Source organism: Podarcis filfolensis (assembly GCF_964270895.1).
Source record: "Podarcis filfolensis genome assembly, chromosome: 6".
NCBI lineage: Eukaryota > Metazoa > Chordata > Lepidosauria > Squamata > Lacertidae > Podarcis > Podarcis filfolensis.
The window spans coordinates 36530392-36554881 of NC_139609.1; the positions used below are offsets into that span (position 1 = coordinate 36530392).

The 24490-nt window shown below is 42.5% G+C and overlaps 2 protein-coding genes across 3 annotated transcripts in view; one reads left to right on the forward strand and one right to left on the reverse strand.

Annotated features, from left to right (window-relative positions):
* The window catches only part of LOC310765695 (uncharacterized protein), a 557351-nt gene that overhangs the window by 333672 nt on the left and 199189 nt on the right, over positions 1 to 24490 (reverse strand). The window lies entirely within an intron of this gene.
* NEGR1 (neuronal growth regulator 1) overlaps positions 1 to 24490 on the forward strand; it is a 437028-nt gene that overhangs the window by 283398 nt on the left and 129140 nt on the right. For both annotated transcript variants that reach the window (XM_083621043.1, XM_083621042.1), the window contains exon 3: positions 3587 to 3712. In XM_083621043.1, the coding sequence (XP_083477169.1) occupies positions 3587 to 3712 (126 nt within the window). The remainder of the gene's footprint in view (positions 1 to 3586; positions 3713 to 24490) is intronic.

Consider the following 24490-nt stretch of genomic DNA (forward strand, 5'->3'; position numbering starts at 1 on the left):
GTTGTTTATCTCTTTGACATCTGGTGGGAGGGCGTTCCACAGGGTGGGCGCCACTACCGAGAAGGCCCTCTGCCAGGTTCCCTGTAGCTTTGCTTCTCACAGTGAGGGAACCGCCAGAAGGCCCTTGGCGCTGGACCTCAGCGTCCGGGCAGAATGATGGGGGTGGAGATGCTCCTTCAGGTATACTGGACCGAGGCTTTATATAGATCTTGGATCTAGGGCTTTAAAGGTCAGCACCAACACTTTGAATTGTGCTCGGAAACGTACTGGGAGCCAATGTAGGTCTTTCAGGACCGGTGTTATATGGTCTCGGCGGCCGTCACCAGTCTAGCTGTCGCATTCTGGATTAGTTTTAGTTTCCGGGTCACCTTCAAAGGTAGCCCCACGTAGAGTGCATTGCAGTAGTCTAAGCGGGAGATAATTACAGCATGTACCACTCTGACAAGAAAGTCTGCGGGCAGGTAGGGTCTCAGCCTGCATACCAGATGGAGCTGGTAGACAGCTGCCCTGGATACAGAATTGACCTGTGCCTCCATGGACAGCTGTGAGTCCAAAATGACTCCCAGGCTGCGCACCTGGTCCTTCAGGGGCACAGTTACCCCATTCAGGACCAGGGAGTCCTCCACATCAGCCCACCCCCTGTCCTCCAAGAACAGTACTTCTGTCTTGTCAGGATTCAACCTCAATCCATTAGCTGCCATCCATCCTCTAACCAACTCCAGGCACTCACACAGGACCTTCACTGCCTTCACTGGTTCCGATTTAAAAGAGAGGCAGAGCTGGGTATCATCCGCATATTGATGGACACCCAGCCCCAACCCCCTGATGATCTCTCCCAGTGGCTTCATGTAGATGAAAAGCATGGGGGAGAGGATGGAACCCTGAGGCACCCCACAAGTGAGAGCCCAGGGGTCTGAACACTCATTCCCCACCACCACTTTCTGGAGACGGCCCAGGAGGAAGGAGCGGAACCACTGTATAATAGTGCCCCCAGCTCCTCTAGATGGTCCAGAAGGATGTTATGGACAATTGTATCAAAAGCCGCTGAGAGATCCAGCAGAACTAGGAAACAGCTCTCACCTTTGTCCCTAGCCCGCCAGAGATAATCAACCAGCGCGACCAATGCAGTTTCAGTCCCATGATGAGGCCTGAATCCTGATTGGAAGGGATCCAAATGGTCCGCATCCTCCAGGAGTGCCTGGAGTTGTTCAGCAACCACCCGCTCAATCACCTTGCCCAAGAATGGAAGATTTGAGACTGGGCGATAGTTGGCCATACTGGCCAGGTCTAAATATGTTTTTTTTAAGAAGTGGTTTAATGACAGCCTCTTTCAGTGGGTCTGGGAACGCTCCCTCACAGAGGTAAGCACTCACCACCCCACAGAGCCCATCGCCCAGCCCTTCTTGGCTTGCTTTTATTAGCCAGGATGGGCAAGGCTCAAGGAGACAGGTGGTTGGTTTCACATGTCCAAGCAGCCTGTCTACATCCTCGGGGGATAACGGATTAAAATTGATTCCATGCAACTCCGACCAGACAGGGCTCTAGCACTCTCCCACCCTGGCCCTGCTCCCAAGGTGGTTGTTTGGGGGGGAAGCCATGACTGTTTAAAGTAGCACCATAGTGCTTTAAATTTATGGTGTGAATGTGGCTTAAGAGGTACACAATCCTTCCTGATGTTGAATTGCCTGATAAGGGGCAGAAACCTGTCACCGCAATGTGGCTGTTTCATGATACCTAGCTTCCATACAAACTCCATGTGAATGTGAGTGTGCAGAACCAGAGTATTTCTGAGTCATGCAAGAAAGAGTCATCCTTATGTAGCAAGAGGTAGTATCTGGAGCAGGTGCTACTGACATATAATGATCATTTCCAGGTACTTTGCCAGTTCTTGTTTTAGTTTTTTGCTTACTGGAAAACAACAAAATCACTTGACTTATATTATGAGTCATTCTGACATGAGTGTAATTGTGGGGGGCAAGTGAGTTTCTCATCATTCCCTCCAACATTGTACAAGATATCACACATACATTCCTATCTAGAGGGTTTGCAATCTGATGCAAAAACCAAAGGGCTGGGGATATTCATGAGGGATTAATAAGTGAGTAATGCAGCTACAGTGGGAATAACTCAGGCGGCAGTAGAAGAGCAATTAAGGAGAGGCTAAGTGGCTCAGGAAAGGTTTTGCTGCAGAACTGGGTTCTCCAAAGAGACTAAACAAGAGGCAGAGGGAAGCAGAGTGCTGAAGACAGGAGAGAGAGGACAAAGCTGTTCAGATTCAGGAGTTCCAGTCCTGGTTCATCAGCTGGAACTGACATTTGGGTTCCCAAAAAACACAATGTTTCATAAATTGGTCCCCATAGTAATATATCTTCGCAAGCAGTGCACTAAACCTAGAATAATTGGTGCAGGAGGGTTTATTGCAAATAAATACAGCTGCACAGCACAGCACAGCCTACAAATCACTTGAAACAGCTTAATATCTGCAAAGAACATGACTGCCACAATTTTTATTTGCAAGGAACAAGGCCTTCTTGACAGTGGCACCTGCTTTATGAAGTGCTCATGCTCATTCTCAAGAAATCAAAGGGATGAGCTCCTTTACAGTCTTCCTGTAACAAGCCAAAGCTTTCCCGGATTAGCAGGTCTGTGAGGATGATGCTGTTGCCTATGTTGTTCTTGGTGTGATTTATTGTGTTGGATTGTTTTATTTTAAATGAATAGATTTAGGACTTTTGTTTTTATTACTGTTTTTACTATTGTAAACCTACTTCGGGAGTTTGATGGTGAAAAGATACGTAGTATAACAAGCCAAATAACCACCATTAAGAACGTATAAATTTAGATATCATCATCATCATCATCATTTTGCATTTTGCACTCTGCTTTGTGCCCTGTTGCAGGGAAACCACCAGCACTACCCTAAATCCAGTGCTGGCTTAAGCTACCCAATGGCTTCTTGTCATGAAGACTATATATTACCTTCAGTGTAAGGAGAAATGTGCCTCTGAATACTAGTCAATGTCAAACATAACAGAGGGTGCTATAGCAGTCAGGTTCAGCTTCTTGGCTTCCTACAGGAATCTGATTGGCTACTGTAAGAATAGAATGCTGGACAAGATAGGCCATTGTTCTGAGCCTTTCTCCTATGTTCTTATCTCTCAGGGTTGTTGAAATGATATAATGGGCGAAGAAAGATGAAATATAAATGGAATATTAACCTACTAGGTTTTTTATAGTGATGCTCCATAATTCAGTGCCATGTACAAAGGCATTCCTTGTTAAGTTTGGTGGGACCTACGTCCAGGTAAGTGTGTTTAGAATTGCAGCCTGAATGTTGTATCAGCTAAAAGCTATCAAGGAAATGTATTCCTGTGTGTGTATGCAGAGGTGCTACTTTGTAGAGATATTTCCCTATAGAAAATGGGCATATAAACTTAACCTTGCATTGTGTATTGCGGAGCAAGGGTGACTCTTCTTTGGGATGAAGCTGGATTCTAACGATATCAGTATTGCGTCTTTAATAACATCTCTAGTGGTTTCCCAGATTAAAGAAAATCTTTAACTGTGTTTTATTGTGTCGTTTCAGTTTCTCCAAAGATAAGTCATATCTCAAATGACATTGTGGTGAATGAAGGAAGTAACGTCACGCTGGCCTGCTTGGCTACAGGGAAACCAGACCCTTCCATTTCTTGGAGACATATCTCTCCATCAGGTATGCTCAAAATCCACTCGATTTGATTCTCTGTCACAATGTGCATGGGGTTTTGGTGTGTTTGTGTGCGGTTTGGGTTGTTGCAGCTGTTTTAAGTTACATACAAGTCTAATATGAATTCCAAGTGCCAGGTTGTTCAGGAACCTGGAAATTTGCTAGAAAATTTGAAATATGTTACAGAATTTGATTAAAATCACTAATTGGATCATACTGGTGGCTAAACTCTATGATATAAATGACAGCAGTCAGAGAGTAGCTATTAGCTTTAAAATGCTATATATGTGTGTTTCTGTGTGTTTTGTTTTGTTTCATTGTTAACAGACAGTTTCTGGCTTTGAGTTCCTGCCAAAATCAGTACCCTGTGGAAAGGTGAAACTGGTTAATGAGAAAGGGGGAAACTGCACATTTTCAAGGCTTTCTCCCCATGTTTGAATGCCTCAGGCAAGAGATCTGAAGTTAGTTTCCAGCTTTTATCTGTTCATGCTCCACCCTACACAGACACCCAACACACATGGCTATTTAACTATTTAATAGACTCCACCCTGATGTTTTCCTGTGCAAGGGAGAATGCAGATTCCAGGCAATGGAAGTGGTGCAATACAGACAGCTAGGTTAACAGCCTCAAAGGAGGTGGCAGGGAAGCTGCAAGTGGGGATTCCTGCTCAGATGATGGAACCACAATTTTGCCTTCCTGCCAGAAGCAGCATGGTGTGGAATTGCAGCTCTATTGCCAGAACAATGGAGATATACTCCCTTGTCTCATAGGAACATGGGAAGCTGCCCTATGCTAATTCAGACCATTGGTCCATCTAGCTCAGTATTGTCTACACTAGGGTTTCCCAAATTTGGGAGTTGTAGTCCAAAAACAGCTGGAGACCCATCAATCCCAGCTAGCAGGACCAGTGGTCAGGGATGAAGGGGACTGTAGTATGAAAACAGTTTGAGACCCAAGTTTGGGAAACTCCTGTCTACACTGTCTGGCAGTAGCTCTCCAGAATTTCAGGCAAGATGCTCCCCATCCCTACCTAGCCATGCCAGAGATCAAGCCTTGTATCTTCTGCATGGAAACCAGATCCTCTGCCACGGAGCTGCAACCCTTTCCCATGAAACTTGCATGTTGTATGGAATTCAAGGAGGATAGGATGGATATGTGATCTTGGAGATGCACATAAGTGCAGAAGGCACCAAGGCTAATAGAGAAAGAGAGGCCTAGAGTGAGCAGGGGCAGGTGGAGGCTGCTCATCACAATGCTATCTTTGCCATCCCACCATGGGAATTAGGTGACCCTAGAAGGAGAAGGGCCCCAAAGGAAATGGGTGAGTAGTGATTGTTTCTCCTCCATTCCCACAGTGGGAGTTGGGCAGGGGATAGGCTCAGGCAGAGAGAGGGCTATAGGCTTTACTCAGCCCTGAAACCTACTGTGTGATCTTGGGCCAGTTGTTCTCTATTTCAACCCAACTTACTTACCTCACAGGGAAGGTTTGTGGCAAATTAAAAAAGGGGCTTTATTGAGCTTCTTGGAGGAAAAGGGGACTAGAGAAGTAAATTGGAGATGTTGATGGACCACAGCTTTTCATATCCCTGTCTTTGGGTGATGCTGGCTGGGGCTGATGGGAGTTGTAGTCTAGAGAGCCACAGGTTCTGTTCAGTTTCATTTGCATCCTTTGCTTCCCTTTCTTCTACATTCCTTTCTCCTCTACATTCTTTTACTCTGTTTGCCTCTTTTCCCTTCCTCCCCCTTAACAACTAATCATCTCAGGGTGGTGACTTCTTAGGCCTGCCTTCCCCTCTCCTCTTTTTGTTCTTGCTGTATAGAGTGCCATGCAGGTTGGTGACGCTAGATCAAGGGTAGTCAGTGCTGATGGACTACAACTCCCATCAGCCATGAATGGTATTGGAGAGCACCACATTGGCCATCTCTGTGTCAGATGAATAGTATTGACAAAATGGCCACCTACTGCAACTTCAAGGAGGAGAGTTTGTGTTGGGTTTAAGAGCTTATTCTGGTAGTTAGACAATATTTAGATAGCAAATCAACCTCGTGTGGATGTAGGTGCTGGAGCCACATCCTAGCATGCCTAAAAGAAAGGCTAAGCAGCACTTTGCTTTATAGTGGAGGGCTTGAAAGAATTACTAATAGTGACCTTTAAAAGAGCAACAATTAAACCTTTTTAAGTGACCACCAAGGGAGTAGAAAAATCAGTTACTTCATAAAGGTGGTCTTTAACTAAATGTCAAACAAAATTGTGTTGGGAACCTTGGGGAGTCTTCAAAGTGGGAGCCTAGGACGTGAACTCTCCTAAAAGGCGACATGGAGCCTTGAGTTGCATTGTGAAAATGACATTAGCAGAACCTTGCTGCCACCTTGCAATTTCAGTGCAAAGAGAAATTTGGAATGTCCCCCCACAGCTGAATTTCTGATTAAATCAGCAGAGGATTTATTTATATATAGAAATATTTATAAACTGCTCTTTCATAAGATATATCAAGGCAGTAACTTGAGTCTTTTCTTCAATCCCAAAACACACTTACTAAAAAGTAAGCCCCATTTAACACACTGGGACTTCCTTCTGAGTAAACAGGTGATCCTGCTGATGAATGTGGCCAACTCATTGGATCAAGAGATTAGATATGAACAGCTTACTCCCATGAGATAGCATCCTTTGATGAATAATGTCTTCATAAAAACTTCTATTTATCTACATTGCATGAGAATTGGGACTACTTAGGTAAATTGAAACTAAAAAAAATTACCTTTGATAACAAAATCAATTAGGATTGTGCAGAAAAGATCCACAAGGAGGAACTCTGGATCCTTTCCAGTTGTGGCCACCCCTTTTGCATTCTGAATGATTGGTTGATGCATGAATGTTCTAAAGAAGAAAAATGTTCTCTAGTAATCAGCCACTGGGAATAATCAGCGGAGATGAATGCAAGTTAAACACTTGTTAATGCCAGATGGTGCTGAACCAATAAAGTCTGATTCAAATATTTAGGAGTTCCTGGAATGTACAGCTTTAGAATGCATATCTGGATCCTTTTCAGTAAAGATGCCCCTGCATGTTGAGAGCTAGGATAACAGGGAAGTTTTGGGTTAGTGTTCCAATATGCTACCCTCAATCTGCAGCCTGAATAAGTATAATCCCACGAAAACTTGTGGAAACAGTTAAAGCCTAGAAAAAGGGTACAGCAGGCTACTGAGTTTGGTCCCCTGTCCTAGGGCAGGATACCTATTCGCTAAGGCATTATAGAGATGTTTTCCCAGTCTCCTAAGGAAAAAAAATCAAGACTCTGTTACTGCAAAAAGTAAAATAGGAACAATTGGAAGGGAAAAGAAATCTGATGGGTAGAAAAATGACTAAATATTCTCTCCCCACTTTCCACTCTAAACCAACCCACCCAGAACATCCTTGCCTCTGCAATGGATGTTTTAGTTGAGATTCCTGCATTTGGGTCTCTTCCAACTCTATACAGTTCTATGATTCTGCTATGGTCTTCCCTAGACAAGTAACTCAGATAGGGGTCATGGTGTCTCAGTTCTTTGGTAGAGATAATATTTAGTTTCATTTGCACAACTGCAGCCATGCAGATCCATAGAACACTTGAATTACATTTTAATGAATGAACAAAATGAATGAATTGATTACACTTAACTGAATAGTGTTCCATTTGGACATAAGTATTAACTAGAAACAGAATCATTCATTTAAAATAAGGCCTCAGAGGGTGCTCCAGTTATGTTTAACCATGTACATTCTAGCACAGAAATGCTGGTGGATCTCACTCCAGAGAGGCATAAGATGCTCATGTCGTGTCAACAAGGTTTGATCATGAGGATGATTTCAAGCTTGACAAAATAAACGGAAGAAGTACACCTGTAAACTATTCTCTGAGACTATGGCAAGGAGACTGTTGTTTAAGAAAAGATGCATCTGCAGTATATTTCATGCCTTGTTTGAGGCACTGGCTTCCAAGTACCTACATTACTGTATCAGCATTACTAGAGAGTTTTTTTGGGTGACTGCTTAGCAATCTGATATGGCTGAAATCCTGGGTCACCCTCTACCACTGAGAAAATTATGCTAGGGTAAAATAATTTATAAGGAGACAGCTTTTAGGCATCCTAAAATAGAGTCTAGAAAAACACACACAAATAAGCTGTGGAAAAAAAATAGAACCTTCTAGTCTAACTAAATTATCAGATAGGTAATAAAAGAAGCTGGGCTTATAGGGGAAAGAACACAGGGTTTTTTGTTATGTGGCACACGTTAGATTTTTGCTTTGCTTCTGCTTTTAGTTCACTTGATGAACTAAGGTTCATTGGCACTTCATGTTTCTCCTCAGTTTTCACCTGTAATTCACAGCAGCATCCATATAATTACAAAGACTGTTGCTCTGAAATAGGGTTCATGCCTTGCATTCATAAGGTCCCACAAGTCCATTTGAAGAACTTGAAGGTAGAGGACTGGCAAAATACATGTGCCTGGAGATATGGAGAGCTGGTATGGTCAGGTTAAGTTGGCATACCTGAGATAATGTACCATTGACCTGAGTCAGTATGAATTAGTGCCATTTTTCTACTGAATATGAGAGTCAATACAGTCTCTCTTTTTGTAGTGTTCCACATTCATAACACCGCTTCAGTACAATCCTATCCATGTTCATGCAGAAGTAAGTCCCACAATGTTAAGCATGCCTACAAGGGAGCAGATTAGACACAGACTATGTTTATATTAGCGTCATAACATGCAGCAAGGTTATTGCTCTTCGCTGCATTTCAAGTTACAATTTCACATTGCAGAGAGGGGGGTGGGCATGTTTACATATTACCTGATGCACATTACATGTTTGGCTTCCCCATGCATGTAACTGCCCCGCTATTCATGAGACTGCACATTGATATGGATTGCTGCTGAAATCATGTGTACTTGGCTTCAAACACCACTGGTGGGAGTGCACTGGAGCCAGAGTAAATGACAATGTGTATACGGCCATGGAATCGGCACTTCACAGTGCAAACTATAAAATGCAGTATAATTTGAAGAGGGGGAAAATAACCACTTTGTATAGTTTCCACTTGGCAGAGGTTGGTACATTGCTTTTTGTTGAGGAAAAACTGTTAGTCTAATATGAATGAAAATAAACTGTAAAGTTATTTTAACTTAGTACATAAATTAGAGCATGAGTTTTAATGGGGCATGTTTAACTTGCAGTCATTATGTAAATTCATTCATTATTATAAATATTCATTATCTGAAGCTATTATGTAAATCCGCCAAATCTACACATTTAGTGTAACACTAGAAGGAACATGGAACAGAAGCTTGTAATCTGAAAATCTTATATTGTTGAAATGTCATCTGAATAAATTGCAGGTATTAGTTATTTTGTTCTGACATTTAAGAGCAAAGTGCAACATCAATAGGTGAAGAATGAAACTGGAATCTTAAAAGAATTTGGGGTTGTCTGAGACATAATTCTGCCTCCTAACACTTGTATGCACAGCATGCTTATTATACTTTCCATTTTTTGAAAGCAAGAGCTAGAAATGTTAAGTCAGAGGAGCTGCATTGCAGCGCTTGCTCTCCAACCTTCTCAAAGCCCTCCAAGGAATGAGCTACTGCAATTTCTCTTCAAATCGGCTTACACATTACCTTTATTGTGTAGCCATGTTGAAATGGCCTCCAGGTGTGATGGTTTAGCTCTATCTCACTGCAACATGTGGAGTTGGTCACTGTTTTGCCCTTCTGATCCTATGTACCATCTCCACGTAATCCCCAGTTGCTTCTGGGAATGTATGGTGCTGGCATCAAGATGCTCCAAACAATCAGATCTAAGTATCATGGCATGGTTTTTTTTATGCATCAGAGTGGCAAGAATGGTGTTCCAGCATGCAGCATCCTTTCAAGTAGTTGGGTTGTTGTTTTTCCCCTTTGATGAAGGTAATGTAAATAAAGCCCCAGAGACCTCACTCAGTTGCTCAGCCGTTCTTGCAGATATGGCGCTTTCCCTATAACTCACTAGCGCTCTGCCTTTTGAAAGCTTAACTCCACTAATACAATGAATAAACAAAATTCAGCAGAATGCCTTGGTCAGACTGGCAGAGTAGGGTGTGGGGAGAGTCACATAATCCTCTAGCACCTTAAAGGCTGGCTCTTTATCATGGTATGAGAACTTAATTGCCAATAAGTCTAATTAACCGGTGCATGAAGACTGACTTAGACAAAGGGAAGGAAGGAAGCTAAAGGATATGAATTAATCCTCCAGTTAAAGGCCTTTTCCTGCTTTACAAAGCAGGATAAGGCCTTTAATTGTGAAATGGGTTAATGGGCCTGGAGAACGATACTTCAGACCTGTTGCACTCATATTTCACTCCAGCTTTAGCTTTCTGGATGGGTTCTTTTTATGTCTCTTGTCTTTCGTTTATTCCCATCTTATCAATTTGGTTGGACTTCCAATGTACCTAAGTGAATATACAGTGGTGCCTCGCAAGACGAAATTAATCCGTTCCACGAGTCTCTTCGTCTTGCGGTTTTTTCGTCTTGCGAAGCACGGCTATTAGCGGCTTAGCGGCTATTAACGGCTTAGCGGCTTAGCAGCTTTAAGAAAAAGGAAACAAACTCGCAAGAACTCGCAAGACGTTTCGTCTTGCGAAGCAAGCCCATAGGGAAAATCGTCTTGCGAAGCGACGCAAAAACCGACAAACCCTTTTGTCTTGCGCGTTTTTCGTTTTGCGAGGCATTCGTCTTGCGGGGCACCACTGTAAACTTGCCTCCTTTTCTGTAAAGCATTAAAGAACGAGAGCTCCATATGCATACGGCTAAAGATAGAAGGAGCCCTATGACCCACCAGTGTCCCTGATTATGAGGAAACATCCTGTGGGCATACAGCCTTTTCCTATTAACACCAAATATGTGGTCATGATAGGGGCAATAATAGACAACACATTAATGTACAATAACGTATATTAATCCTGCATGAATGACAGTAAGATCAGAAATGGCACGAGAGAAAAGCAAATATCCCTCCTCTGCAATGTAATTCATCTAATGCGTATTTCACCAAGCGTTCCCTGATGTGTTAGGGGTTTTTGAAATGTTTGTCCATTCAATTCTTAATACCTGATTTCAGTGTCCATTCGGTGTCCTTAGGGGCAGTCCTTTGTGGTCTGTGCAAATAACTGAAGGGTGTTGTTGTCGGATGAGGGAACCTATGGCCTAGAAGATGAGCAGGTTAAATTGTTGGAATAATAAACCAGATGTGTATAGCTTGACTAGAGAACTGGCCCTGCAAGCCAAAAAAAATATATGTTTGAGCACTTGTAAAATATTAATTTTAAAGTGATGGACATGTGTGTGTTTGGTAGGAGTTGATGGTGATATCCAAACATAGGCCACAGGCACCATGCTGCTTTAAACAGCCATAGCTTCCCCCCGAATAATTCTGGGAGCTGTAGTTTGTTAAATGTGCTGAGAATTGTTAGGAGATCCCTATTCCCATCACAGAGCTACAATTCTCAGAGGGTTTAACAACCAATCCCTCTTGCCAGCCAAGTCTGGGAATTGTAATTCTTAGCACCCTTAAAAAACTGCAGCTCTCAGAATTCTTTGGTAGATCTGTTTAAAGTGCTTTAAATGTATGACTGTTTAAAGTGCTTTAAATGTATGCTGTTAATGCATCCACAGTAATATGACATGGTTCATATGGAACCAAATTGTGCAGTGTAATCACCACTGTTTGTAATGAAAATGATATTCTCAGAAGCAGTTTACTCAGGTGACTGTAACACAAAATTTCCTACGCACACACACAAAAAAGGTGTTTAGCATTTGCCCCCATTCATGTGAAGGAGACTGCAAGATTTCTATTTGCTGCTAAATCAGGCTCATCGTTAATTCGATAGCAAGTTCAAGGGGGAGATCAATGCCTATTAGAGAAATTAAGACTCGTCTTTCCAAGAATGAGTAAAAGGTATATCACTGCTGGTACAATCTGAAAATGTTAACTCGTGCCCATTGCAGATCTCAAGGGTTTCTACCCTTACCATGCATTTAAGAATAGTAGATAGAGGTATAGGAAAGGGAAGATAAGATAAGAAGGAGTGATTAGGCATATGCAGTTCACACCTAAATCCCGGGTTCACTTGGTTGCCATGCCTTTAGTCTCACCCAAAGCAGAAATGAAAGCTGCCCATAGAAAACAATGGAAAAGTGCAGAATTTATCAAGAATCGTGTCAGACTAAGTCATATTGAGAGTTGACCCATTGAAATCAACATAGTTATTACTCTTTCAGCCTATTGTGTCCTATTATTTCCAATAGCTCTAGCACTTAACTATCACTGAGGATGTTAAAATTATTGATATCAAACTGCCCGAGTCTCAACATAAGAACTGAAGAGAAACCTGCTGGATCATTCCAAGGGCCCATCTAGTCCAGCATCCTGTTCTCACAGTGGTCAACCAGATGCTTGTGGGAAACCCACAAGCAGTTAAGATGAGCTGGCGAGGCCCTTGTTGCCAATTCTGTCAAGCTATGGTTTGCGGAGTGGAGGCACAATACAGGGTCTTCTCTGTGGATACCCCTAAGCTGTGGAATGACCTCCTTTATGAAGTGTGTCTGTATCAGACACTGAGAACTAGTAACTTAATGCCCAATTGCAGAAGTGGTAAGATCATTTTGACTCAAAATTCTAGGGTTCTGTGCCCTGAAGTACCTCTCCAGTTGGAGATGCTGTTATTTCATCACGGATACAGTGATGTGGTTTGCACATTACATTAACCATAGTTGAACTATAGCTCGATGTAGTGTATTGAAATCATGGTCGCTTTGCTCTTCCTCTACTTCTGCTAGGAGACAGGCAGTGGCCTCACTTGCCACATCACTTGAACCCAGTCTTATGGTTTGTTTTCCTCCAGACAAATCAGAAGAGGAGGCCAAGGTTTGTGTGGCAGCAGGAGGCACAGCGGAGAAGCAATTTGCCTGGGATTTTAGCTTCATGTACCGTCACACTGCTCATTCCCATAAAGCCAGGCCAAGAAACTGAAGTATATTAGTTTGTATGCTGTTTTGTGGTCTCCCTGCAAGGAATCTATGTCACATCCTGCTTCTTCAACATGAAACATGAGATTGAGGATCTTGGTGTGTCAGAAATACAGTAGTGGAGCCCCCCCAAAATAGGTGCGGGAACACACTTTTTAACCAAAAAAAGAGAGGTACCAGTATTGCATGCCCTTGAGTACCCCCTAAAGAGGGGGCGGGGAGCACTGGTGGAACCCTATCTGCAAAGCAGCCTTTCAGTTTCTGTGATGTGCCTGTGTGTCTCTATAAGAAGAGATTGCAGCATTTCACTTCCTCTTCCTGCCTGAATCTCTTTGTCCTCTGTGCTAATAATGCCTGCCACCAATAAAAGCCTTTCTTTTTCTGCAAGGAGAGCCTTCCTAAGCACTGAATGGCAAGTATGTTTGACCCTAAACCCACAGGTGAATGTATGAAAAAAGCAGTTTCAGGAACTATTTCACAGCATGTAAAAACTTTATGATGTTACCAAGAGGTTCAAGGTTGTGTTTTGTTTTCCTGTCACAAAGCAAGGTGCTGTAATACAACAAATGCAACACATGTAAAGGAAAAGGAAAAAGCTGGCAATGATTTCTTTGTAAATGGCTAAAATTAAAATACACCAAGCATATCTGAATCGCAGAGGTGTGGAGGATGCACGGGCTACAGCTGAAAATAACAAGGGACAGAATAATAACAGTGTGCTGGGGAGCATAATTGCAACACAGCATAAAATTCCCGTAATAACACTAAACATTTGCAGTTCAGTGATATCGCCAGCCTGTGCTTCAGGATTAGCTTTGTTGCTCTTTCATCCTGGAGGAATCCCCTCCCCATTAGCAAATTTCGGTTCTGATTCATTCTCTCTCTCTCTCTCTCTCTCTCTCTCTCTCTCTCTCTCTCTCTGTGTGTGTGTGTGTGTATGCACGTGCCGTAACTGAACTCTATCCAATACAATCCCTATTATTTCTGGACAGCACTAAAGCTCTGAAGATGTATTACACTAATGTATCATCATAGCACTGTCATTCTGACGATATATTAGTGTAATACATCTTCAGAGCACTCAAATGATGGGGCTGTCTAGGAGTTGATTCAATTCAATTACTGGACAAAAGGCATTGCTAGTCAACTGAATGGAGAAAGAGAGAGAATACTTCCTGTAGAAGCCTTGCTAGAGCGCATTAGTGCAAAAATGTCATTATGAAGGCTGCTATTGTGTGAAGGCTGCTGCCATACTCTGCACAATGATATTGAGCACACACGCCTGTATTCATAAGGAGGAAACACAACTGTACGCTGGTGAGCTGGGTTGCACTAATTCCTACAATCATGGTTTCCAAAAACTACTGCTATGTGGTTTTGGGAAATTGCTATGATCATGTAACTGTGTATGCCATACTTCTCTGCTAATTCCCTCTGCATGATCATAGGTATATGCAAGACAAGATCAAGGATAGGCATATCAGAACTCAATCCTATTGTATCAAAGAAATTCAGCAGCAGCACAGCTATAAACCCATCCTTCAGGTGGCTATTATACTGGTTTTATTTAACAGCAATCTTAAGTATCTTAGAACACTGATGCATGTTAGGGAGAAAGAATGTACACAAAATAAAGTCTGCTTGTGAGGGCACATGCCATGTTTGAAGAACTTCCATCCATGTATGCAGACTGATCTTTCTACACTGGGAATCAGACCAGGATCAGGGAGATTTAAGGTTTGAAACCTCACTGTGTGACTATAGGTCACTGCTATGTTTCAGCCTAAGTTACTTCATAGGGTTGTTCCAATAAGAAAATGGATGTGGGGGTGGGAGCTCCTTGCAGGAAATGCAGTATAAAAATATATATTAAATATTGCGACAACATGTGGATTAATGGCATTTAAACTAATAAAACATGAGGGATGGCCCTTAGCTCTGTGGTAGACCAAGTGGTTCCAAATTCAGTCCCTGACATATGGTCAGGAAGAACTGCATGCCTGTGACCCTCAGAGGTGTTACTAGTCATAGGAGACAATAATGGGCTAGATGGACAAATTGACTGACCTGGTGTTGAAAAGCACACACTTTGTATATGTTTTTTATCCATCATATGTCCAATGACCCTTAAACTGACCATTGAATTTCAGAGGTTCCTGTTGCAGAAAAACTTCTCTCTTCCTACTACTTCCAGTTTGTTTAGCATAGACTCATAGAAGAGTTGAAAGGGACCCAAGGGTCATCTAGTCCAACCCCTTGCAATGCAGGAATCTCAGCTAAAGCATCCTGTGGCCCAAGACACCATAATGTTGTAATAGCTGGAATTATGAAAGCTAGACGGAAAACATTGTCATGGCTCCCTTCTTGGAGACAAGGGAAGGATTCAACTGTCCCATGCTATAGGAAACAAATGGAACAATGTGGAAACTGGGACAACTCTGGGTTTGTTCTCTTTTAAATTGGTCAGCTCCAGATTCATATTCTCTTTGTAATGGTGAGAGATACAGATCATAGTGAATTTTCTAGATGACTGAAAGAATTCGTTGCAGACATTTTCATACGTGTGTGTGTGTTATGGGGAAACAGTGTAAAACAATTCAGTGGTTTTATTTGATGAGCACTGACATACCTCCCTTATGCCATCATTATTCTGCTGGCAGGCAACAGCTTGATTATGGGCACCAGAACTGCTCTTATCTTCCAGGTGAGAGATGAAGGAATGAGGTGAAACATCTGTTCCCTGCAGCTAAGTTGGAATGGGTCTGGAGATTAGCCAGAAATCCTTCAGTGGCAAACCACGGCAGGACGAATCAACTCTGACTTGGCCAGGAATAGCCAAAAGCTCAGAGGACTCTCATTTTTCATGTAGGAAAATAGAAAATTGGACATTAGGCCATTATGAATAATTGCCCTGGTCTGCTGAAAGCTATTTATCTCAATCTCAGTCTGTGGCATGTATTTCATATTTACTTTCATGTCTTAGTAGGGGGAGATGAGAGTACTGGATAGGGACTATTTCATCCTGTCCCAACAGCTTAGATTAAGTATTTGTAACTGGGTAAAACTCAAAGGGAGGATTCTGATGGTAGTAGGGGCCAGATCGATTCTGGGCAGCTCCCAACAAAATACTAAAACCACAAAAAAATATAAAACACAAAAAACTTCCCTATACAGGACTGCCTTGAGATGTCTTCTAAAAGTCAAATAGTTGTTTATTTCCTTGGCATCTGATAGGGTAGCATTCCACATTCTGTGCTGTTTTATGCCACAATGTCCATAACACATTTGCCATGTGGACATTTATCCTTCCTTCCAATGCCAACATTGCATGTGACCATAGGAACATCATGTGGCTTGACTATCATTCATTCATTCCCCACCCTTTCCCCCCTGACAGGGACTCAGGGACTTATCTAGTCTAAGTCTTTAGACATCTCTGTCACTTTCTTCTGTCCTGGATCATGTGCAATAATGGGTAGGAACATGATATGAGAATTCTGCAGCAGAGATGTTGGTTAGGTATGATGACATTTTGGACACACCACCTACTTTGACGTTTTCATCCCCCAAAAAGTTTTTGATTTGAGTTTCTACTGAAATGAGGCTGCATTTTAATGTTGTATTTTAATCTTGTTTTTAAGTTGTATTTTAATCAAGTGTTTTTATACCTGGTGTTAGCCGCCCTGAGCCCGGTCTTGGCTGGGGAGGGTGGGGTATAAATAAAATTTATTTATTATTATTATTATTATTATTATTATTATTATTATTATTACTGACCCTTTATTCTATTGTTCCTTGTTGTTGAGGGTGAGTTGCTCTTTCTAGGTCTGCATATATTCTGCTGCCATTCTAACGCTTCGGCCTTTTTTGAAAGGCTTTTCTTAACTATTAAAAAACCCCACTAGGCTTCAATGACAAAATAATTGTAACATTTATTTCAGCATCTGTAATGTTCAGGGACTTAAGATTTGTTGTGACCAAGTAATAAGGCTTCACAAGATCTGTTAGCTCTCCAAAGCCCTAAGAATATTCTTCATTCCTTAAAAGAGCCATGTTAAAAATGGAGGGACCACCACTGGAATAGCTAGATGTGATAAGTATATATTTAACTCAGACTGAATGCAAACCTTGGGCAAGCAGGTCATTAATAAGAATAATGGCAATCAGCCTCACAGATGCTCAGTCTTGTGCTAGTATGACGAAGCTGCAACATGTGGAATAGGTGTGCTTCTGGGTAGAGAAAATACTAGGAAGATAGGAAATTCAGTATGCAACTCTCCAGGATTTCAGACAGGAGATAGCACTACCTGGAGATGCTGGGGATTGAACCTGGGACCTGCTGCATTGCAAAGGAGATGCTCTGCCACCGACCCACAGACTTTTCCTTGATCAGTGGCAGTAAACCAGGTGTGCTGCAAGGCTAACCCAGGCCTGTGTTAAAGCAGAATGAGAACACTGCACCGGTGATGGGTTGTGACTTTAGTATTCAGAGCTCCTAACAAGTAGTGAAAAGAAGGGTCTTAACCCTTGGTAGACTGCTATACATGTCTACCGGGCTTTATCTGGCATCAAATTGTGAAGGCTTCTTATTTGGCTTCATGGCCACAAGCTGTAGGGGGATATTTATTGAAAATGCTTCATCCACGGTTGCTGCGATCTTCAGCTGTTAGCAGGAAAAGGAAGTCAGCAATTAAGCCCGCACTCCTATGCATACTTACTTCTCAGTACTCCCATCTGAAGCCAGGAGAATGTATTTCAGAGTCAACATGCCCAGGATCAGAGTAAACATCTTATCACGAAGGTGAAGATGGGAAGTATATTGCTTGGGCCATGCTTGTGACATGGGAACATTCTGAACAAAAACATGGAAGAGAATTAACTCTATCCCTGGCTGTTTTGTTGATCTCCGGTGAACACTGAACCTTTGCACCTGTAGTATAGGTAGCCTGACTTTTCTTCTTCTTCTTCGTCTCCTTCTCCTTCTCCTTCTCCTTCTCATACACAACAGAAGGACGTCTGACCATGCTGCTATCTATATAGTGTACAGATATCCATCTGGTCTATTTGTTTCAGTATCTTATGCTATTTCCAACCGAGAGCAGCTGTTTTTATCTACATCAAGAGTATTAAAATGTAGATAGACATCCTTTGTATCAAGATTCTACCTCTAAGGCAGCAAAATCAATACCCTAATGTATCCTAGCACAACAGCTGGGTAAGGATGCTGTGGTAAAATGACTGTTAAAGGAAAATTCAAAGTTACTTCAGAGTATGGTGACTTTATGGATCTCAGTTATATATAATTTAGCCTGACAGCAGTTCGGCTCAATGATAAAAAGTTAATATAACTTTGAGAGTGGTGGTAGGGAATTAAACCTGGCTTTTTCAGTTTTAAAACCAATATGTACACTAGCTTCAAAACTAGCAATTTTGAAACAGCAGTGAACTGGACACTGTGCTTCTAGGAAAAATATAAATAGTCCCTATGAGTCATTTTATCTCTGAATAGAAAATAAAAATATACTTTTTCAATAAAGTGCTGTTTGAGGATTGCCACTTAGTATTAAAGGGAAACTGCAGTGCAGTTTACTATAAAATTTTTGATTTATTACAAGATAGAGAATGTTCTCTGGAAATGGACAGCTTTATGCTGGCATTACTGTTGCTTACTATTCTCGCGTCATTGTAGCAACACCACTTTGATGATTGACAGTAATACATCAATTTAATAGCCTTAAAAGATTTGTTTCTCTAATGATGCATTTGTGTAATGATGGACCATCATTTCATGAAACTTTTCTGAATCAGCACTTAGAGGATTTGCATGGTTTGTTTTAAAATCTGTGCAGAAAGTGACACCCAGAGATGATAATTTTGTTTTTAAAAAGTTGTTATCAATCTTTATAGATATAAGGGTCACCATTAGCTCTTTAGGGTTTATGGAGATATCACAGCTTTTAGGGCAGGAAGAGCCAATGTGTTGCCTCCTGGTGTTGTGGACTACAGCTGCCACCATTGCTGGCCATTGACAGTATTGGCTGGGGCTGATGGGAGTTGAAGTCCAAAACATCTGGAATGCACCTCATTGGCTGCTATCCATGGCTTACACCAGGCTTCCTCACCTTCGGCCCTCCAGATGTTTTTGGCCTACAATTCCCATGATCCCTAGCTAGCAGGACCAGTGGTCAGGGATGATGGGAATTGTAGTCTCAAAATATCTGGAGGGCCAAGGTTGAGGAAGCCTGGCTTAGGGATAAAGTACTTTGTATATCAGATGGAATCCATGGCACATCCAGGAAAGACCTCAGGGGTTGGTTCTCTCAGACAGGTGCCAAAACTTTAGCACCTCAGAGGAACACTGCTAATCCCTGAACTGCTGCTGGTATCCTTCTGAGTACAAGCTGCTGGAAACTCCTTGCAGTCAGGTCCTGCTTACAGGCTGCCCACAGGCAACTGGTTGGCCACTGTGAGAACAAAATGCTGAACTAGATGGACCATTGGCCTGATCCAGCAAGCTCATCATATGTTACTGTAAAGACAGTCCCTGCTTTTAATTAAAAGGATGTGACCATTTATTTTAATGCACAACTGAGGAGGCTTCGAGCCTCCAACAACAGTCAAGCGTCTTACCAAAATACACTAACAAACTCCAGGGAATTCTTCCTTCCATGCTGCCTCTGGAAGCAGGTGGACCCTCCTGAGCTGTTAACCCTCTCAAGTACTGTTGTTGCATGAACTTTTATCTCAGTGGCTACCACCTGGTGCAATGCTATAGGGAAATTCTTTTTTCCTAGCCTCTGCCCACAGAGGAGGATTTAAGGGAGTGCAACCAGTTCCATCACACCGGGCGCCTCAGAGGTGCCACTGGGGATGCCATGATTATGATTTAGAATGGAGCACACAAAGTGATAAAGGTAAAGGGACCCCTGACCATTAAGTCCAGTCACAAATGACTCTGGGATTGCAGCGCTCATCTCGCTTTACTGGCCGAGGGAGCCGGCGTACAGCTTCCAGGTCATGTGGCCAGCATGTCCAAGCTGCTTCTGTGGAACCAGAGCAGCACATGGAAACACTGTTTACCGTCCCGCCACAGCGGTACCTATTTATCTTCTTGCACTTTGAAGTGCTTTCGAACTGCTAGGTTGGCAGGAGCAGGGACCGAGCAACGGGAGCTCACCCCGTCGTGGGGATTCGAACTGCCAACCTTCCAATTGGCAAGCCCTAGGCTCTGTGGTTTAGACCACAGCGCCACCCGCGTCCCGACACACAAGATGGAGGGTTGCCAATTTTTGGTGTCCCACAGGGTGCTGCTAAAATTCATAATTTGAACAAAGGCCCTTTACCCTCCAGTTCCTAAAGTGGTTCAGAGTTGGTGTCCTGGACAGTAAATGGATAGCAGGAACAGATTGCAATAAACTTTGCTGGAAAATATGAGGAAATTAAATTGCACTAAATTCTACAATGGAGCCCAAGTTTGCAATGCCCTACAGTGGTAGAAAAGTAATATAAATTCAAATAAAGCAATAATACATGATACAGAGATACATGTTATGTCATTTCAGAGCTATAGATCATCAGTATTCAAGATAGGAATGACTCATACTGCAGAGCAGAGAGTACAACCCGTGACATGGGCAAAATAAATAAATAGGGAGTTGTCTGCTTTCTTTGCTCAAAATAAGCATGTTTAAAGGCAATCTGATAATTAAAAAATGCAAAAGCCATGAAAGATCTTTAAGTAACAAATTTCACAGTTTGCATCATCTGGCAATAATATCAAATTCACAGGTATTACACATCTCTTTGGGCTATTAACCAGGGGTCAGCAAACTTTTTCAGCAGGGGGCCGCTCCACTGTCCCTCAGACCTTGTAGGGGGCCGGACTAATTTTTTTTGGGGGGGGAATAAATGAATTCCTATGCCCCACAAATAACCCAGAGATGCATTTTAAATAAAAGCACACATTCTACTCATGTAAAAACACCAGGCAGGCCCCACAAATAACCCAGAGATGCATTTTAAATTTTTTAAAAAACACGTTCTACTCATGTAAAAAAGCACTGATTCCTGGACCATCCACGGACCGGATTTAGAAGGCGAGTGTGCCAGATCCGGCCCCTGGGCCTTAGTTTGCCTACCCATGATCTTAACCCTGTGCAGGCAGACATTCTTATATACTGAAATCATTTGTGCACAAGAAGCATGCATTTTTATTTTTTATCTGTACTTGATCATTCTCATGTTCATTCATTTGTAAATGTATGAAAATTCACAGATAATACCCAACGATGCCTTCATCGTGTTTCCGAGGCCTCTGGGCAGTAATCATGGCTCCCCTCAAAGAATCCTGATAACCGATAAACAATAAAATAAATATGATTCTTGTGACGGAAAACCATGTCCATTTAGCCTATGATTTTTTGGGTTCAAGCAGGACATTTAACTAATTTGAGGTTGGGACCCTATACACACTTACCTGGAAGTAAGCCCTATTGATCTCAGTGGGTCTTGCTTCCAAGTAGCCATGCATATAATTGAGCTGCAAATGGCTTTATTAGACAATCTCTCCTTCTTCAGCAAGATTGATTTTTCATGACTCACTCAAATATGAGCATTAATCCACATTTCTTATTTAATTAACTGCTACTGAGCATTTGCTTTTACTGTTACTGTTAGTCCAGTTTTATGCACAGCATTGTAAATATCAGTAAAGTTCAACTTCAACTATATAGATAAAAGATACAGATATATTTATCACAATGGAAAACCATGCCTATTTAGGAGCTAGACTGCTTGCTTGTGAGTCCATCCTTACATTACATTGCACTTTTATTTATGATGACAAATGAACTGGCAACATGAGTGAATGCAGCATCTGGAGAGTTCCCTCTTTGCTTTCGACTTGGTGTATGTTCATTTATGTATGTTAAAAACACAGCATAAGACTGGGGTGAGGAGAGACATAAAGTGCTTGCAGACCCATGCCCACAATAAGAAGTAAATTCAGAGGAGTGAATGAGAGAGGGAACTTACAGTGCATTGGATTGAGCTGCAAAGCTGTAGCCCTGTGTCCACTTACCTGAGGTTTCCCACTGAACTCACACTAAAGGTAAATTAGATTGTACTGTAAAAGAAGGACTTAGATTAACATCCTCCTAATGCTTATCTTTCTCTTACACTCAGCATTTCCTGGCTATTCTCTTTTCTGTACACTCTGAAGCTCTCCCTCTGCCTTGTGCTTCCACCAAAGGATGGGGAAGTAATATTGTAGTTCCTATGCAAAGTTAACTTCTGAACATGTGGCTTCCTTCCTGTACCATAAAACACAAGAGTTTAAGGGTGAAGAAAGACGTGTGTGTGCCAGGGGTGGGGACACACACAACAACTTGATACTTTTATTCTCCTTTCAGACCTGTACTTGGGACAAATATTCTAGTTCCCCACATCCAGAGTTAGCCTCGACTGATTTTTCCTGCCACCCAAATTCAGGATTTTATAAATGCCTTGTGCTGCCTAAACAAATCTGCTGAGCGTGATAGTGACTCTTCTATATGATGTTCTTTGCAGCACATAATTTTAATAGATTACTATGGCATCTTCAAATAACATACACCCACGTGCGGTTTTGCTCTAAGAAACTCTGACAGACACTAATAACAGCTCTAATAAGAACTGCTGCAGGCACTCTTGGCAACTTTTTTTTTTTTTACATTGCATTGCATTTCTGAAAGTATTTGCTATTCAGTGTCCTCTCACTCTCGCTTATTCCTCCATCAGCACCCTTTGCAGTAGCAGTTTTTTGTACAAGGTACACCCATTTTCCCTGCAGTTATTGTTTCTGGTGATATTTTTCAACTGGACTGATGACTGCTTCCTCAAGCTGGCAAGTTACGCTGCTTGTGCGGTAGTGCTATGCTGGCCTCTGAAGCCTGTCACTTCTGTCAATATTGGAGTGGCAGCAGTATTGACCTTGGCTGGAGCCGAATGTTGCTGCTCTCAAGGCTGCAAAGCAAATTCTACCAGCATTACAATCCTAGAGGCAGGTCAAAATTTGAAGGCTGGGAAAAACCCTAACGTGCAGAGTTGAACTCCACCATGTTCATTATTTGCTTCCCTCATTCAACGAAGTTCAGAATTACATGTGCCACCAAGACCCCATTCTGCACTGTACATTCACAGCAGTATCATACCACTTAAAATAGTTGTGGCTTCCCCCCAAGAATCCTGGGAGCTGTTGTTTGTCAACAGCGCCGAGAGTTGTTAGGAAACACCCACCCACCCCTGAGATATAATTCCCTGTTTATGGGATTGTTGCATCACTTTGGAAACTGTAGCTCTGCGGGTCTCTGCCTATTCCCACAACCCCCACCCAGTGTAAAGGGCTTTGGATTGCTCTGTAAATCCCCCATACCAACCTTCAGAGTTTTAAGAGATGCTTTGAATTCTGAGGTATGACATCCACTTCATAGGCTTCATTGCAAACAGTGTCATGCAATCCATCCTATTTGTAGACAGAGAAACTGGGAGAGCCAGCAGTTCCTCAGGTGTTGGGCTCACCATCAGCAGTGTGCTCCTCAGAGCAAGGGCTAATTCAGAAGACATTCACCTTTTATATTTTCCTGTCTTTTGTTGTTGTTGCTGCTGCCATTGAAACTGGCAATACCAACAACTTGCATGTTGGCAGCTTGGACACATTTCACACCCTCCATAATTCCCCATACCTGCTTCCATTCCAGTGCATTATCAGGGGGATATAGTGGGGAATATTCATAAAATATTCTGCATAGGAACATAGGTAGCTGCCTTATACTGAGACAGACCATTTGTTGTTGTTTAGTCGTTTAGTCGTGTCCGACTCTTCGTGACCCCATGGACCAGAGCACGCCAGGCACTCCTGTCTTCCCCTGCCTCCTGCAGTTTGGTCAGACTCATGCTGGTAGCTTCGAGAACACTGTCCAACCATCTTGTCCTCTGTCGTCCCCTTCTCCTTGTGCCCTCAATCTTTCCCAACATCAGGGTCTTTTCCAGGGAGTCTTCTCTTCTCATGAGGTGGCCAAAGTATTGGAGCCTCAGCTTCAGGATCTGTCCTTCCAGTGAGCACTCAGGGCTGATTTCCTTAAGAATGGATAGGTTTGATCTTCTTGCAGTCCATGGGACTCTCAAGAGTCTCCTCCAGACCATAGGCCCATCTATCTCAGTACTGTCTGCACTGGCTAGCAGTGGTTTTCCGGGTTTCAGACAGGGTTCTCTCCCAGCCCTACCTGGAAATAATAGGGATTGAACCAAGGACCGTCTACAACATGGGTAGGCAAACTAAGGCCCAGGGGCCGGATCTGACCCAATTGCCTTCTAAATCCGGCTCATGGATGGTCCAGGAATCAGCGTGTTTTTACATGAGTATGTGTGCTTTTATTTAAAATGCATCTCTTAGTTATTTGTGGGGCATAGGAATGCGTTCTCTCTTTTTTTCAAAATTTAGTCCGGTCCCCCACAAGGTCTGAGGGACAGTGGACCGGCCCCCCCTGCTGAAAAAGTTTGCTGACCCCTGGTCTCCATGTAAGCCTCATGCTCTGCCACTGAAGCGTGGCCTTTTCCTAAAGTTGCCTTCTTTTTCTAGGGCCGTGGGTGGGTGGGTTCTATTAAGAGAAAAATACCACATTTCCCCCATAGAAAAATACCATCTGAGGAATTTTGGATCCAAGCGTATTTTTTGCTTTTTCCCACACACACACCCATC